General features: G+C 40.1%; 1 protein-coding gene across 3 annotated transcripts in view; it reads left to right on the forward strand.

Annotated features, from left to right (window-relative positions):
• LOC129172563 (triadin-like) overlaps positions 1-10076 on the forward strand; it is a 40228-nt gene extending 30152 nt beyond the window's left edge. For 2 of the 3 annotated variants that reach the window (XM_054762445.1, XM_054762444.1), the window contains exons 2-5: positions 3261-3450; positions 9177-9224; positions 9336-9503; positions 9639-10076. In XM_054762445.1, coding sequence (XP_054618420.1) covers positions 3261-3450; positions 9177-9224; positions 9336-9503; positions 9639-9661 — 429 coding nt within the window. In that variant the 3' untranslated portion in view covers positions 9662-10076. The remainder of the gene's footprint in view (positions 1-3260; positions 3451-9176; positions 9225-9335; positions 9504-9638) is intronic. The other variant, XM_054762446.1, reaches the window with a different exon arrangement.
• The last annotated feature ends 7612 nt before the right edge of the window (positions 10077-17688 follow it).

Genomic DNA, 17688 nt, shown 5'->3' on the forward strand with positions numbered 1-17688 from the left:
CACAGAACATAGGTCACAGTTGCATTCGGACCACGTTCAAATTTTGTGTATTTCTGAAAGTACTTGAGATGTCAATATGGACCGAACACGGCATTTCTTTCCTCAGTTTTGATGCCATTTTTCATCAGATACTGGCCTCCTAGCTATGCGGCTAGTATCATAGTGAATGTTAAACACGCAAATGACGGCGGTTATTAATGGTAATGTTGCATTTGACTAACTTAAATGCCAAACAATCACGATAAACAAACCATGGCTGGCATCTTTCATGCCAATCAGCGATAAATCTAAATAGTCGTTCTTCGCTATATCGAAAATGGTTGGAATATCGCTCTCTCGCCACATCGCGGTTTTTCAAAAAATAGCTAATTAATAAATGATCACTGTTTCGTGGTTGACTATGGCCCATTAGTCCAAAAATATTGAAAGACAAGTTACATGTAGTATTGTGGTCACTAGGCATCAGTAATGTAATGCAATCAGTAATGAGACTCGTTAGATTACTTTACATGTTACATGATTACATTAATCTCCTCCCATTCTGTGTGCAAGTGGTGCATTTTCTGAAGTTTGGAAGAAATAAATTCAAGCCTAACTGGTTAGCTCCCCAGCTCGCTAGCTAGCGACCGTCTCGAGTTCCTGCAGTACAATGGGCGCCACACACGGGAGGCGACTAACGCCTCCGATTGGCGAAACTCATCGCCAACGCGTAGCAAACCATGCACACGGGAGGCGGTGAGCGGCTGAGGCCAGTTACACCGGTGAGCATGGAGTTCACATCCAGAGCCAATTGTGCGCTGATGCTTTTTCTTTATATCGCTATATATTTTTTTAGGAATGTCAAATAAAAAATCTGACACGGCAAGCATAGAGTACTAATTAGCAGCCTGTCCGCTCATTGGTCGATCAATGAAACTCCCGCTGATTGGTCGTCGTTTGGGCGACAGTGATGAAAAGTTTAACATTTTTCAACTTTCTGGGATCGCATCGCGTGACACACACAAACACAAACTTTCACACGCACGAATTTTGGGTGTCGCTTGGCTGGGCGGTGACACGCGATAATCGCGATAAACCTATTGCGCAGGTTCCACTGAAAATCAATGGAGTAGAGGTAATGTCGCCTCCCGAGTGTGGCGCCCAAAAGAGCTGAGCAATGTGTTGTAAACAAAGAATAGGAGTGTGAAGATATAGGGGTGTTATTTCATGTCTAAAGGGCTCTAATAATGTTAAAAGCGTATTTAGACAGTCATAAACAGGTTTTCTATGCACGAACTATGAAAATATTCCATTTATTAACATTGGATCCTACTATATATCATGGAAATGTATTTATTGCCGTTAGCGCTGGAACCAATTAACCGCTATAAACAAGGGAGGACTGTATTGCTAAATGCACAAAAGATGTTTAAGGCCTTATCTCCTCTGACTGCTTTTATTTTATTTTTTTAAATAAGTTTTTAAGTGTCTTAGATTTATTCAGTGTTTGACATTACCTGCAAAGCCAGCGCTGCAGGAATTTACCACTACGGTGCATTATTGTTGAGCCAGCAGTCTTTTTGCAAATATTTGTATCTTGATCGTCGAGTTCACTTAAACAAATACGCTTGGTTTAGAAGAAATCATACAATTTTCACCTGCAGTAATCCCTCGTTTATCGCGGTTAATTGGTTCCAGTGAAAGTGAATTTTCATTTCCTGTAGACACGAAATAACACTCCTATAGTCACTTTTACAACTCTTATTTTTCTTTGTCACATTACGCAGGCAGCAGGATCACTGCAGGGACATAACAAGACGGGTGCTGCTAGCATCGCAAGCTAACTAGTCAGCCTCTTCCATCCATCCATCCATTTTCTATAGCGCTTCTCCTCTTAATTTACTTATTCTAAACTCAAAAGTGTTTCAAATTTAAAGTGTTTCAAAGTAAGTGGGGAGGAAGGACAAAGAACCTAAAAACTTAACCACTTCCACACGGAATGAGGCAAATCGCGAACCGTTCTTTCATTCGATCCCAGCCGTGGTTACCTCTACCAGGTACCAGGTATTGATACCGTATCGGTTCAAATGTTAAAGGTATCCATCCCTATCAGTGGTATATTTTGTTCTATTCCTTTCACTGGCTGAAGTTCATATGAGCCACTCGCTGAAGTTCTTATGAGCCACTAACTGAAGTGAATCGGGTCCTCAGTTCACCCGAGTCACCAGTCAGTCATAGAGCGTGTAACTAGAGTCTTTTGATTTTTTTTATATTATATTACTTTATTAAAGAAGGGCCGCACGGTGGTCTAGTGGTCTAGTCAGCATGTTAGCTAGTTAGCAGTCACAGTCTGGAGATGGGGAAGACCTGGGTTCGATTCTCCCTTGGGCATCTGTGTGGAGTTTGCATGTGCGTGGATTTTCTTCGGGTACTCCAGTTTCCTCCTACATTCTAAAAACATGCAGACCAGTCAAAACAACAGACCAGTCCAAGGTGTACCCCGCCTGTCGCTCAGTCAGCTGGGGTAGGCTCCAGCGACCCTAATGAGGAGAAGCGGCATAGAAAATGGATGGATATTAAAAAAGAACAATTATATCACAATTCTAAAATAAATAACTAAAAAAGAAATGTGATTCAGTGACACTTGTCTGTTTTTTTGTTGGTTTATATTAATATACTATTTTTATATTATTAAATAAAAAATAAGTAAAATATATATAAAATATATAAAATATTAAAAATATCATTATATATTTATATATTTATATTTTAAAAAATAAATTTCATATTTTTATTTAATATTTTTAAAAAATTATATATATTATATTTTATATATTTTATATATATTTTACTTATTTTTTATTTAATAATATAAAAATAATATATTAATATAAACCAAAAATATATATATATATTTTATATACATATATTTTATATATTTTATATATATTTTACTTATTTTTTATTTAATAATATTATATATATATATTATTTATTTATTTATTTATTTTATTTATTTATTTTAAAGAAGCGCGCTGTCCATGATTCCGTGATTCAGCTCGGGTGAGACAAGAAGAGTTGCTTTGAGGCAGAGTTGTACAATCATTAGTGGCATGTCGCTTGGTTTCCTGTTTTAATGAAGTTAGTAGTACACAGGGTTAGTAGTACAAGGACTGTGTACGTCAATGAGGTAACGGACACGAGTACCCCCGAGTCCCCATTCAGTAAAAACGTCTCTAGTATGAATTACTTATTGTCGCATTTCTGCTACCTTTTTCTAGCCCTCTTCACCAATGAGCAGCGGCGGGGACATGGCCCCTCCTCCAAGAGCCAATCAGAGGACGTTTTTAGACGACATCATCCTGACCTTCAGCTCGCCCATGGCGTGGCTGCTGGTGGTGGCTCTCGTCATCACGTGGTCAGCTGTGGCCGTCGTTCTCTTTGACCTGCTCGACTACAAAACGCTTGCAGGTGACACGATTCCACCTTCATCTTCGTCCCAGTGCTTTACAACACCCTTTTTCTAAAATGTCATCTTTAATGAGACCATTTTCATGAGCAGCTTCGGACATTTTTGAAGCAGACTTCAAAAGTGGACATCATCATGTTAACAATCTCAACCGGTTTCTGTTAATTCCCATTAATAGCCGACGGTTTATGTAGCGCCGCTGGCTACATCGAGCCGAATCACTCAATTGATGGAAAGACCACCCGCCGGCGCGCTAATAAGACGGCGAGTGTTCCAATAAAAACGCCGACATTACTCCGAGTGTTACACGTCCGTAGCTTCCGTCACTTCATTTTCTCAAGTTATCAAATGTCATTAGATTTTTATGATCGCATTTTTAATTACTTGCGTCCTCACAGGATAACAGGCAAAGGCAAGGCACTTGATTAATTAAAACGCGGGAGTCAAGAGCTCCTTTTCAAGCGTTAGACGGCATCATGACGGCGCACTTCAAAGCAGCTCGATTATGTCGTTAGTGATAATGAAACATATGCTGGAGGAGGCACGCTTGCTTGCAGAACCATCTGGTGTTCTTTCTACCTGAAGAAATCTACCTTCGCCACTTTGCTATTTTGTAAAGCAACACATGTAGATATGCTAAGGTTTGTCATATACTGTAGGTAAAAAAAAACAATAATTAGAATTATTATCAACTTTGGTTTTTGCTCTTTTTTCTCGCGGGGTTTTCAAAATATTTCAACATTTTTGTGAATTTACTTTCTGTAAAATTTTGACTTTATTCTCATAAAATGTAGTTATTTTTTCAATTTATTTATTTTTTTTCCATTTTCCAACTATTTCAACGTCTTCTCCTCCTCCTAATATTATGACTTTATTCCCATAATATTTTACTTTATTATTTTACTTTATTCTTGTAACATAACCTTTTCTGTAACCAATTTTCCAAAAATGACTTGTTTTGTTTCTCATATTACAACTTTAGTAAAATGTCTTTAATATTTCAACTTTATGCTACTAAAATGATGTTATTTTTCCTCATAATATTACGACATTATTCTCCTAAAGTTTTCCCCATTATATTGCAATTTTTTGTCTTAATATTTGGACTTTATTCTTATAAAATGACTGATTTTGTTTTTTAGTTTTCTTGTCAAATGATATTTTAGAATGTGCTGCGGGCCAATAAAAAAACAGTACCAGGCGATAAATGGCCTCTGGGCTGTTAGTTGCAGTTCGGGGCTAAACCTTTTTTTTTTTTTATTTAATCATAACAAAAATAATTCAAAAATATATATTTTTAATTAAAAGTATTTCAAATTATTTTCTATAAATTATACATTATACAAAGTTGTCGTAAACGTGCCGTCCGTGGTGGCGTCCCTTTCCATCAATTCCTCATTTATTTCGTCATGTGTTTCAAACACTCATCTCTTAACTCCTCTCCTCCTCTTCCTTCACCCATTCATGCCTTCTCCATCCTCACGCCGTCCGTCACCTGCCATTCAACCCCACCCCCAAAAGAGTACACGTCATACTGCGATGACCCCGTGTGTTTATCTCCTGGTAAAAACACCGACTGTACACTTGGACCACTTTGCTTGCTTGCTTGCATGTTGAACAAGATAACAAGATAACATCTAGCCTCAAATAGTGGCCTACATGGTCTTGTGATACCATCGTCATAGTTGGCAAAACAACGGAATTGGTTGTTACACATCATAATGCTTGCATATTGCATGTTATTTTCCTTTTATATAAAATTGCATAACCAATGTAATATATTAAGTGTTGCATAATCGCTGTATGGTATGGTGATATTATTGTCATTGGCAAATATCGTAATTGGTAGTTGTTACACATTGTATGGTATTTGTATTTTCCCATGATATATCAATTATTGCGTAATCGTATCATGATACTATCCCTATCATTGGCAAAATATCGTAATTGTTAGTTGTTACACATCGTATGTTATTTTACCGTTATCCATCAATTATTACAATCACTCTATTGTACTGTGATAATATCACCATTGTTGGCAAAATATCGTAATTGTTAGTTGTTCCACTTCGTATGTTATTTTACCATTATCAATCAATTGTTACAATCACTCTATTGTACCGTCATAATATCACCATTGTTGGCAAAATATCGTAATTGGTAGTTTTTCCCATAATATATAAAATATTGCGTAATCGCTGTATGGTATTATGATATCGTTGGCAAATATATTTGGTAGTTGTGGCTTATTGTGTTATTTTTGCATAATACATACAATAATGCGTAATTGCTGTATGGTATCATGATACCATTGTGGCAAATATCGTAATTGGTAGTTGTGACAGTTTTTTTTTTGCCCATGTCAGTTATTGTGTAATCGCTGTTATTATATCATGATACTAAAGTCATCACTGTCAAAATATCGTATTTGGTAGTTGTTATATATTGTATGTTATTTTTGCATTATATATCAAATATCGCCTAATTGCTATGTGGTACTGTGATATCATCATTGTTGCCGAAACATTGTAATCGTTAGTTGTTAATTGTTATTAATTTATTGTTAAATGTATATACTGTATGTTATTTTCCTATAATATATAAATTATTGCGTAAACACTGTCATACTGTGATAGTATCATCAACGTTGGCAAAATATTGCAATTGTTAGTTTTAACGCATTGTAGATTATTTTCCTATAATATAGAAATGATTGCGTAATCGCTGTGTCGTGTCATGTTATCGCCATCGTTATCAAAACGTCGTAATTGGTAGTTGTTACACATGGCATGTTATTTTCCCATATCAATTATTGCGTAATTGATGTATCGCATCGTGATAGTATCGTCATCATTGGAAAAATATTGTAATTGTAATTTTAACATTTTCCCGTGTCAATTATTGCACGATCGCTGTATGGTATAGTGATATCGTCATTAGCGAAATATTGTAAATGTTAACTTAGTTGTTTTATATTGTATGTTATTTTCCCATCATATTGTTATATCAATTGTTGCGTACAGTAATCGCTGTATGGTATAGTGATATTATTGTCATCATTGGCAAAATATCATAACGGGTAGTTGTGACACATGGCATGTTATTTTCCTATAACATATAAATGATTGCATAACTGCTGTATTGTATTGTGACACTCACATATCGAAATGACTTCCCTTAATTGCTATATCGTGATGTTATCACCATTGTTGGCAAAATATCATGTCCCGAGATACTCTCCATACTCAATTCAAGAAGAAATACCATTCAAAAATCCGGATATGTTGAACAAATGAAGTCTTCCTCTCAAATTGGCAAATTAGTCCCAAATAAACGCCGGGTCCTCATGAAGTTGAGTAAATAACCGCACAGCCCAGGGCCACCGTTTTGAGGAAGTAACGTGATTAACCCAATCCATAGCGCATGTGGAGTGTTGCAAATGTATTTTTCTTTCTGTGTGATGGAACTGTCACATTTGAAGAGTTTTTTTTTGGGTTTTTTTTCCAAGAGTTGGATGCTGTATTTACTTTTTCTGACCCGCATGCTTGTCACAGAGAGGATATCGCACACAAAAAGGCGCTGTGTAAACACGCGAGGCAAAAGAAGGTGGACGACAGCTCTTGGTGACGGGCGGCGACTAGCCCAACGCATCAGACACCTCCCAAAAAATTGCCATGAGAACCATGACAATCATGTCTTATATGCATGTGGACTTCAGTTCTCATGCGGATGTTGACTTGATTTCTGCCTGTGTTGCATCAGACAAGAGAAGTATTACAACTGGAAAGAGGGTAGTAGTACACATAGAACTAGAAAGTAGTAGTAGTACAAATAGAACTGGAAAGAGTGTTGTAGTACAAATAGAACTAGAAAGTAGTAGTAGTACAAATAGAACTGGAAAGAGTGTTGTAGTACAAATAGAACTGGAAAGAAGTAGTAGTACAAATAGAACTGGAAAGAGTGTTGTAGTACAAATAGACCTGGAAAGTAGTAGTAGTACAAATAGAACTGGAAAGAAGTAGTAGTACAAATAGAACTGGAAAGAGTGTTGTAGTACAAATAGAACTGGAAAGTAGTAGTAGTACAAATAGAACTGGAAAGAGGGTAGTAGTACAAATAGAACTGGAAAGAGTGTTGTAGTACAAATAGACCTGGAAAGTAGTAGTACTACAAATACAACTGGAAAGTAGTAGTAGTACAAATAGAACTGGAAAGTAGTAGTACAAATAGAACTGGAAAGAAGTAGTAGTACAAACAGACCTGGAAAAGAGGGTAGTAGTACAAATAGAACTGGAAAGAGTGTTGTAGTACAAATAGAACTGGAAAGTAGTAGTACTACAAATAGAACTGGAAAGAGTGTTGTAGTACAAATAAAACTGGAAAGAAGTAGTAGTACAAATAGAACTGGAAAGTAGTAGTAGTACAAATAGAACTGGAAAAAGGGTAGTAGTACAAATAAAACTGGAAAGTAGTCGTACACATAGACTTGGAAAGTAGTAGTAGTACAAATAGAAATGGAAAGAGGGTAGTAGTACAAATAGAACTGGAAAGAAGTAGTAGTACAAATAGAACTGGAAAGAGTGTTGTAGTACAAATAGAACTGGAAAGAAGTAGTACTACAAATAGAACTGATGGGTGAAGAATCCATCAGGTTCTTTTGTGTGTTTCCGTCTGCCAATCAGAGAAATGTCATCGCATTAATCAGCTGTTTATGAGCGTCCATGAAACAGTACACACCTCGCTTCCACTCTTGACAGACAGACTTGACCTTCCAGCTGGCAGAGAGCCCCCCCCCATCATCAAAATTCATGGAGGAAGGGGAAAAAAAGAAAACCATGAATGTGCAAATTTCACTGAACGCATCTTTGACGTGACAAAAGCCCAAGACAATACGACTCATTTCTACTTATCCTAGTCAGGTAACTCATCACAGATTAAAATTAAAATTTAAAATTAAAAATTACAATTCCACATTTAAAATGTAAATATTATAATTATACAGTTATATATAAGTTATGTAATTGATGACATATATATAATAATTAGATATTTTAAAAAAATACTTAAAAATTTAGAAGGAAAAAATTAACATAATTTTTTTTTATTACACATTTGAAATTTTAAATCTATATAGTTATGTTATAATTATAAGATATATATATAAAACCATAATAACAAAAATTACAAAATTTTAAAAAACATTACACAACATCCATTTTCTATACCGCTTATCCTAATTAGCGTCGCAGGGGTATGCTGGAGCCTATACCAGCTGACTTCAGGCGAGAGGCGGGGTACACCCTGAACTGGTCGCCAGGCAATCGCAGGGCACATCATTACAAAACATTAAGAAAAAAATGTAAAAGACAGCTATAATTTCAAATAAAAAAAAATCAAACTTAAAATGAAAAAAATAAATTTACTTGTTTGATTTTCATCTAGGTTGGGGCTGTAAAATACATATTTGTTGGTGCATTTAGTGGAGAAGATGCAAATTAACATAATACTTCTTTATTAGGTGTCCTTTTTTCCATTTCACTAAGAATTCCTGTTGATGAGACCGTTTAAAGCTCCTTCAAAGAGTCTGTATTCCACCTTCTTAGCATGCATTAAAAACCATTGTGATGTTTTGCACACCTGCTTTTTTTTATCCATTTTGTGCATAATAGTTAGTGTGTGGATTTGAAATATGCAGCTCTGATTTTATCCCCCTTTGTTTTTCCCTCAGGCCTCCCACCTCCCCCCGCCATCGCCAAGCGAGGTTTGAAGGCCAGAGGCGAGCACAAACACAATCCATCATCAAATCTTCCAACATTTTCCTGCAGTCAAGTCAATAATCACACATTCAAATATGCACACTTTGGCCTGACTTGAGTTTCCCATGTAGGAGGCGTCCGCCCAATAAGGTCCCCCATCAGCGAGGTGGTCGCCCCGCAGGAGAGCACCGACTGGTTGGAGTTGATGTGGACGTTTGCGGCCAGCTTGGTGGCCCCGGACGACGATGACGTTGACGAGGGTGTGGAAGGTATTCACCAGCTAACTGAAACCTTCACATGTAAGAAAAACCATCATCTCTCACACTAATCACCCATCTAGCGGCGCATGACCGTGTCCAACAACGTTTGCGGTGCGCTTCTTTACTTCAATACTTCTTTACTTATCGGTGCATTACTTTTTTTCTGCCCTTTAGCTTTGCACTCCGAGGAACTTTGAAGGCGGGGCAACGTGGAAGCAGGGAATGTTGAGAAGAGAAGATGTACAGTATAAATCACAGTATAAATCGCAGAAATACTGGAAAGTATTCAATAAAAACAGCTAAGAGAAGTCCTTACTATCGCTTACATGAGTTGTTTAATTACCAACAATAAAAGGTATGAAATTATGTGAGCTACAGTGCTACCATTACACATTTTAACAGGCTGAACAAAAAGTCAATGAGCAAACCTACAGCTCCCATATCTGTTTTAAGATGTGTAGTGAAGCCTGAAGAAGGAGGGTTTTTTTGCTCATGAAAACCAGGGAATTTAAAAAACGAGCATTTTTTCTATCAAAAGTGGAGGCCGATAAGATTTTTCTCATGTTTGGTGCTCATAAACCAGCTCTAAGGACACATAACACTCCTGATTAAAATTTTAAGGCCAGTTGAAAAACTGCAAGAATGTACATTTTCTAAGGAGGTTCTAAGTAGAGCTTCAAAATGCAAAAGGAAGAAATGGAAGTGAGGCAAAAACAGCCATTAAAGTGAAACAGGCTGTTCATCAGCTGATGAAAAGTTTTAAGACCAAAAAAAAGTTTTAAAACCGTAGCTCAAAACGCCCCCCAAAAGCTGCCTAAAATAGAAATAAAATGTTGAAAAAGGGAGCCAGTACTGAGTAGCTGCGCCATCTTGTTAATGAGGTGAAAAATGGGTTTGGGCAGGCTTGATGCCAGTGTCTCCAGGAGGCTAGTGGGAATGCAGGTGGTGAAGATGGCTTCAAGGAGGGCATCCACTGTCTGGAACTGATTTTCATTTTTTTAAACTTCCCTTGCCATCCATCACCAAATGTTCTCCATTGGATTTAGATGAAGGGAACACGCAGGATGGTCCAAAAGAGTGAGCTTATTGTTCTGGAAGAAGTCCTTTGCCAACTACAGCATTTGTCCTGTTAAAAAAGCCAGTCATTACCACACAGACGAGGGCCTTCAGTCATGACAGATGCCCCTGCAACATCTCCACATAGCCATCTGCCGTTTGACGCCCCTGCACAACCTGAAGCTCCATTGTTCCATTGAAGACATCTCAGGTGGGATCTCCTTGTCATGCCAGTAACGTTGGAAGCCATCAGGACCATCAAGGTTACGTTTTTCTCATCATAAGAAAAAAACACCTTTCCGTGTCCCATATTTGGTGCTCTCGTGCAAATTTCAAATGAGCAGTTTTATGGCTTTGAAGGAGATGAGGCCGTTGAAGACACTTTTTCTTCTTAAAAGCCTCTGGCAGATGGCATCTGATGGTTATTGGACTGCACTCGGCATCAGTAACTACCTTCATTTGGGCTGAGTGTGGCCGCACGGTGGCCTCGTGGTTAGCATGTTGGCCGCACAGTCAGGAGATCAGGGAGATGGGCATCTCTGTGAGGAGTTTGCATGTTCTCCTCGTGCGTTTCTCCGGGTACTCCAGTTTCCTCCCACATTCCAAAAACATGCATGTTTGGTTAATTGGCGATTTGAAATTGTCCATGAATGTGTGTGTGAATGATTGTCTATATTACTGCCCTGCGATTGGCTGGTGACCACACGCCCCTCGCCCCAAGTCAGCTGGGATAGGCTCCAGCATACCCGCGATCCTAGTGACGACAAGCAGCATAGAAGATGGATGGATGGTCCCGTGTCTTCCTCCAGCTCATTTTTTGGGTCTACCAGCTGACTTTTTTGTTCCATGAGCCTCAGGATGTTTGGCTAAGTTTGAGATGACGTACTGCATCCAACTTCAGCAGCAATGGCGCGCTGCAAGAGGCCTTGCTTATGCAGCTTAACAGTCCCACCGCGCACAAAGAGAAAGCTTTTTTGCCTTTGCCATCAAGAGATCATGACTGTGAATACCTGACACTGCATCATATTCAATATATACTGTATAATACATTTTGGCCTTAAAGGTTGTGGTGGTAACTTTTGATGAGATGATGAGCAGCCTGTTTCACTTTAATGCTTGTTTGCAATGAATGGCTTCCTCTAAACATTTTTAATCGCATTCCCATTTCTTTCTTGTTTGAATTTGGAAGCTCTACTTAGAACCTCCTTAAGATCCAACAGTGCAAAATGTGCATTCTTGACGTTTTTCAACAGGCCCTAAAATTTGGATTTGGTGTGTATTACTTTTGGGAGACCATTAAAAAGTAATGTTTACATAATAAAGGACCTTTAATCGGTCTACATGTCAATCATTACACGCAGCATCTTGATGGCAGGACCTATTAAGAAAAAATAGTCAAAAATTGTCACTGTATTATTCATACACAAAATGCACTCCCAGCCACTCCAAAAATACACCATCCTTGCTGAAAAAAAATCCACCAATTTTACTTCAGCGTTTCCTGCTAAAATGAAAAGGTTGTCATGTTTACAAGTGCACATGCTGCGACATGAACGCTAATCTGTCTTTCCATGTGGCTGTCGCCATTGCAACCACTCACTATCACTCACACACACACACACACACACACACACACCTACAGTCATGCAAATGTACCGAGTGCACACACAAAACAATGTTGTGTTTTCTTTAAGAAGCTTGGCTCCTGCTAGGGATGCCAGGGAGGGAATACACACATGCAGTACATGCACACGCACAACAGGCAATATGAACCCAGCTACATCATGTGAGATTTAGAGGCTTTGACACATTTAATGTTGCTGTTTAAGGCGTTGCAGATTATTTTCCGCCGTGCTAGATCTAAAATAAGACATTTTGAGGCTGCTGCATGCAAAACAAATGCCCAAAGGAGGCTGCCGCTTGGCTGGAAAATACAAAATATGTTTCAATTATATTGTGTTGTTGGGTTTATTCACTTTTTTTAATTACACGGGTGCACTGCAGTAAAGTCTCTTCACTTGCAAGCTGTGCAATTATGTCAGTGTGCAAACTAAAAGTTATTAAGTGTACTTTGTTTTTTACTGTTCAGATTTGTGTGGTCACTGGTTGCTAGGCAGAATTTGTGGGGCACAATCGTTTGTGCCAATCACTACTATACTGTTTCCTTGGCAGTTGTCACACACGGCACAGACATTTTGGTCATATTTTAAAGGAGACCTATCTCGTGTTAAACAATGCCAACGCATGAGATCATGAGGTTTGCAGAAAGCAGTTTGGGACGGCTCTGCCTGCTGTGTTTTACATAGTTTTAGTTTAAAACTGAGTTCCACTGACATGAATGCAACCCGGACTTCGTTATACTGGCATGCCCAGCGCCCCTGCTCTGCTTCCCTTTGTTCACGGTGTTCACACATCGAGCAATGGTTCCCAGGAAATGTTTGTTCTGGTGTGCCTAAAGAGGCAAGCGTCACGCAGAAGTGGTTGGAGTTGATTCCCGGCCAGCAAGAGAAAAAGATGCTCATCTGTCAGCAGAACTTCACACGGGACTGTTTTGTGAACATGGGCCAATACGAAGCTGGATCCCCCAAATTGTTTCTGAAGTGCGACGCCTTTCCAACGTTACTTGGTTGTGGTGAAGAGTCAGAAGAGCAAGCTGTAAGTAACAATTTATCAGTGTCCTAAATGGGGTTCGGCAGCTGTCCGGAAGTCCTCGGGAGCACTTGGGAGTGACCAATCACAGTGGAGTGGGCTCGGCGGGAGGCGTGCCTGGAGGAGGGCGGGGGGTGGAATAAATTACACAGACCGTATGGGCGGGAGGCAGGAAACACTGCTGGAAGAGGTGCCGAGTCTGGAAACTCTAGGAAAGCTTTCTGTACGTGTTATTGTGTGTAGCTGCTCTGTAGGAGTCCAGAACTCAATACAAAGGCCCGGAAATGTGTATAATAGGTCCCCTTTAACAAGAGAAACACAAACAAGAAATTATTACGTGCAGAAGGGGTGATGTTGTCAGAGCAGGGGTGGCCATTACGTCAATCGCGAGCTACCGGTAGATCACCATGGTAGTTTGGGTCAGTCGCGTAAACGTCACTTTTGTAGTTGTCGTATGACATCAGTCAGCTGACATTAAGCTCACCTCCTGATTGGCGCTTGCTCCCCCGCAGCGTTTCAAGCTACACACGAAGATGCAGCTTTCATCTTTATTATTCTGCGGTAAGATGTCTATGATGTCTATCTAATAAAAGTGCTCACTTGTAGCGGCTAGTTACGTAGAAAAAAAGTGTCTTATTTACCGGCTTTGCTTGGCGTCATGAACTCTCCTACAGAAATCAGTGTTTTCTCCACGTTGCCTTCTTAAACTTATTTCATTATGTTGCCTTGACTTGGGCTGCATTGTCTTTTGCATCATCATTTTCCATTCTTGTATGTGGCTAATGTTTGATAGCAAATGCTAACTGGATGTAATACATGAAATGTGTGCCCTAATGAATGCTACATAGCTAATGTGACTGACATATTACCAGTACTCACTAGTACACAACTATTGACACAACTACACAACTAATGAATGCTACACAGCTAATGTGACTGCCATATTACCAGTACTCACTCACTAGTACACAACTATTGACACAACTACACAACTAATGAACGTTACATAGCTAATGTGACTGACATATTACCAGTACTCACTCACTAGTACACAACTATTGACACAACTACACAACTAATGAACGTTACATAGCTAATGTGACTGACATATTACCAGTACTCACTCACTAGTACACAACTATTGACACAACTACACAACTAATGAACGTTACATAGCTAATGTGACTGACATATTACCAGTACTCACTCACTAGTACACAACTATTGACACAACTACACAACTAATGAACATTACATAGCTAATGTGACTGACATATTACCAGTACTCACTCACGAGTACACAACTATTGACACAACTACACAACTAATGAACGTTACATAGCTAATGTGACTGACATATTACCAGTACTCACTAGTACACAACTATTGACACAACTACACAACTAATGAACGTTACATAGCTAATGTGACTGCCATATTACCAGTACTCACTAGTACACAACTATTGACACAACTACACAACTAATGAACATTACATAGCTAATGTGACTGACATATTACCAGTACTCACTCACGAGTACACAACTATTGACACAACAACACAACTAATGAATGCTACATAGCTAATGTGACTGAGATATTACCAGTACTCACTCACTAGTACACAACTATTGACACAACTACACAACTAATGAACGTTACATAGCTAATGTGACTGACATATTACCAGTACTCACTCACTAGTACACAACTATTGACACAACTACACAACTAATGAACGTTACATAGCTAATGTGACTGACATATTACCAGTACTCACTCACTAGTACACAACTATTGACACAACTACACAACTAATGAACGTTACATAGCTAATGTGACTGACATATTACCAGTACTCACTCACTAGTACACAACTATTGACACAACTACACAACTAATGAACATTACATAGCTAATGTGACTGACATATTACCAGTACTCACTCACGAGTACACAACTATTGACACAACTACACAACTAATGAACGTTACATAGCTAATGTGACTGACATATTACCAGTACTCACTAGTACACAACTATTGACACAACTACACAACTAATGAACGTTACATAGCTAATGTGACTGCCATATTACCAGTACTCACTAGTACACAACTATTGAGGAGTTATGTGTAATTATCTTTATTTCCATATTGAAGTGAATTATGATAGCAACTACTTTGATTACCTGTATACTTTGAACATGTGAATGTGAAATACTAATCATGAATATTTACAATAGAATTTCAGAGGTTACTGGTTGCATGTCATGTTCTGCATTCTGCTCTGCTGCCCTCTGCCGTTTTTGTGTTGCAGCACATCCCTGAACATGACCCAGACCTAATCACACACACCTGCAGCTCATTACCTCCTCCCTTCTTAAGCTGCAGCCAAACAATCTACCAGTGCCAGATTGTACTCCTTGACTCCCTGACCTCCTGTTCCTTGCTCCCGCTTAGCCCGGCTTCTTGTTCCTTACCCTGCATTCTGGCTCCCTTACCTGCTTGTTCATTCAGCCTTGTATCCAAGATATCTCCTGTCAGGTTTGCCTACAGTGTTTTTTGTTTGTACTTTGGTTTTTGTTCCTGACAGCCTTTTGCTGTCAGTGTTTTTCGTTGGTTAACCGTTAGTGGATTTTCCTTAGTTGTACTTTTACCTTGTGGACTCTTTCTGTTTCGTATTAAAGTATTTTTGTTACTATTTTTGACTCTGGTTGTCTGCATTGGGATCCTGATTCCTGTCGTGGCTCCCACCACGCCTGACAGAACAATCTGGCCAAAATGGATCCCGCAGACATGGAGCACTTCCGCTCGGCCCTGGCACATCAAGGCCAATTAGTCGGTGGCCACGAGAAGACCCTCCAAGGCATCATGGAGGCCATATCGGTCCTATCTGCCGGCATGGACGCTCTAAACCTACGACTCGCCAGCACCTCCTCTCACCCGCCACCAGAGGTCGGTACGTCCCCACACGCCTTAGACGCACCTAATGGCGCAGCTGCACACGCACCTGTATCTCATCAGCTGCGAGAGCCTAATATCCCTCACCCTGCTCGCTTCTCTGGAGATTCGGACTCCTGCAACCAGTTTCTACACCAGTGTTCCCTCGTTTTTGACCAGCAGCCCACCACGTACACATCGGACCAATCCAAGGTAGCATTCATAATGAGCTTACTCTCGGGTAGAGCCGCTACGTGGGCTATGGTTGCGAGCACATCTATGCCTGCCATACGCACCTCCTTACCTATGTTCCTGGAAGAAATCAGACGGGTTTTTCACCATCCCATTCGGGGAATGGAAGCAGCTAGCCGACTACTAGACATGAAACAGAAAGGACGCTCGGTGGCAGATTTTTCTATTGATTTCCGAGTGCTTGCTGTAGAGAGTGGGTATCCCGATACCGTTCTCCGAAGTATTTTTCGCAAAGCACTCGATGTACACATTAAAGATGAGCTGGTGGCTAAGGACAACACTACTTCCCTCAACGGCCTTATCAATTTAGCCATAGAGTTAGAGAACCGCATAAGGGAGAGGGTGAGAGAGTACACCAAGGAGGGATACGGCGGCAGGTTGTCAATTCCTACCAGGATACCATTACCATCTCCTGAGGGACAGAGGCTCGAACCAGGGATCGGAGACGCCGTGGCCGTACTACCAGAGGTTCCCATGCAACTTGGGGGACGACGCCTCGCCGCCGAGGAAAGAGCACGTCGTCGCAAGCTGGACCTCTGCCTCTACTGTGGAGATCCGGAGCATCGGCTCCTCCAATGCCCCATTCGACCACATCGTCGCCAAGGATCGACTTCTGGATCAGCAGCGGAGTTAAAGCCAAGATCCAGGAGCAACCAACCGGCTACGGAGGACCATCCAGCCATGGGGAGCTGTGAGTACCTCCATGATTCAGCCACTACAGCGGAGGAGGTTTCCTTCAAGAGACTTCAAATTAAGGGAGTAATTATAAAAGAGAGAAGTATTGACATAACCGCACTTATTGACTCGGGCGCCGATGACTGTTTCTTGGACACTACGTTTGTTCTCAAACATAATATCAGCATGATTAAGTTACCTGCTAAGAAGGAGGTCTGGTCTTTGGATAGGCGCTTCCTGGCGGCCATTACACACCAAACCGAACCGCTTATCCTTCATCTCTCTGGTAACCACTCCGAGACCATCCGTTTTTATGTCATGCCCTCCCAGTCCGCACCACTAGTGCTGGGGTTAACCTGGCTTAAGCTTCACAACCCACTCTTAGATTGGAACAAATTGCACGTCTCCAGTTGGAGCCCGTTTTGTCACGCTAACTGTCTCCGTTCGGCTCGATCCAATGTTCCCTCTTCCATATCCCCAGAGGAAGTTATAGATCTTACAGGAATTCCTAGCGAATACCACGACTTAAAGCAAGTGTTCAGCAAGGACCGTGCGCAAACACTTCCCCCTCATCGACCGTACGACTGCGCCATAGAATTACTCCCTAACGCCACATTTCCTAGCGCCAAATTGTATAACATCTCCGCTCC

Source organism: Dunckerocampus dactyliophorus, chromosome 19, assembly GCF_027744805.1.
Source record: "Dunckerocampus dactyliophorus isolate RoL2022-P2 chromosome 19, RoL_Ddac_1.1, whole genome shotgun sequence".
Lineage (NCBI taxonomy): Eukaryota > Metazoa > Chordata > Actinopteri > Syngnathiformes > Syngnathidae > Dunckerocampus > Dunckerocampus dactyliophorus.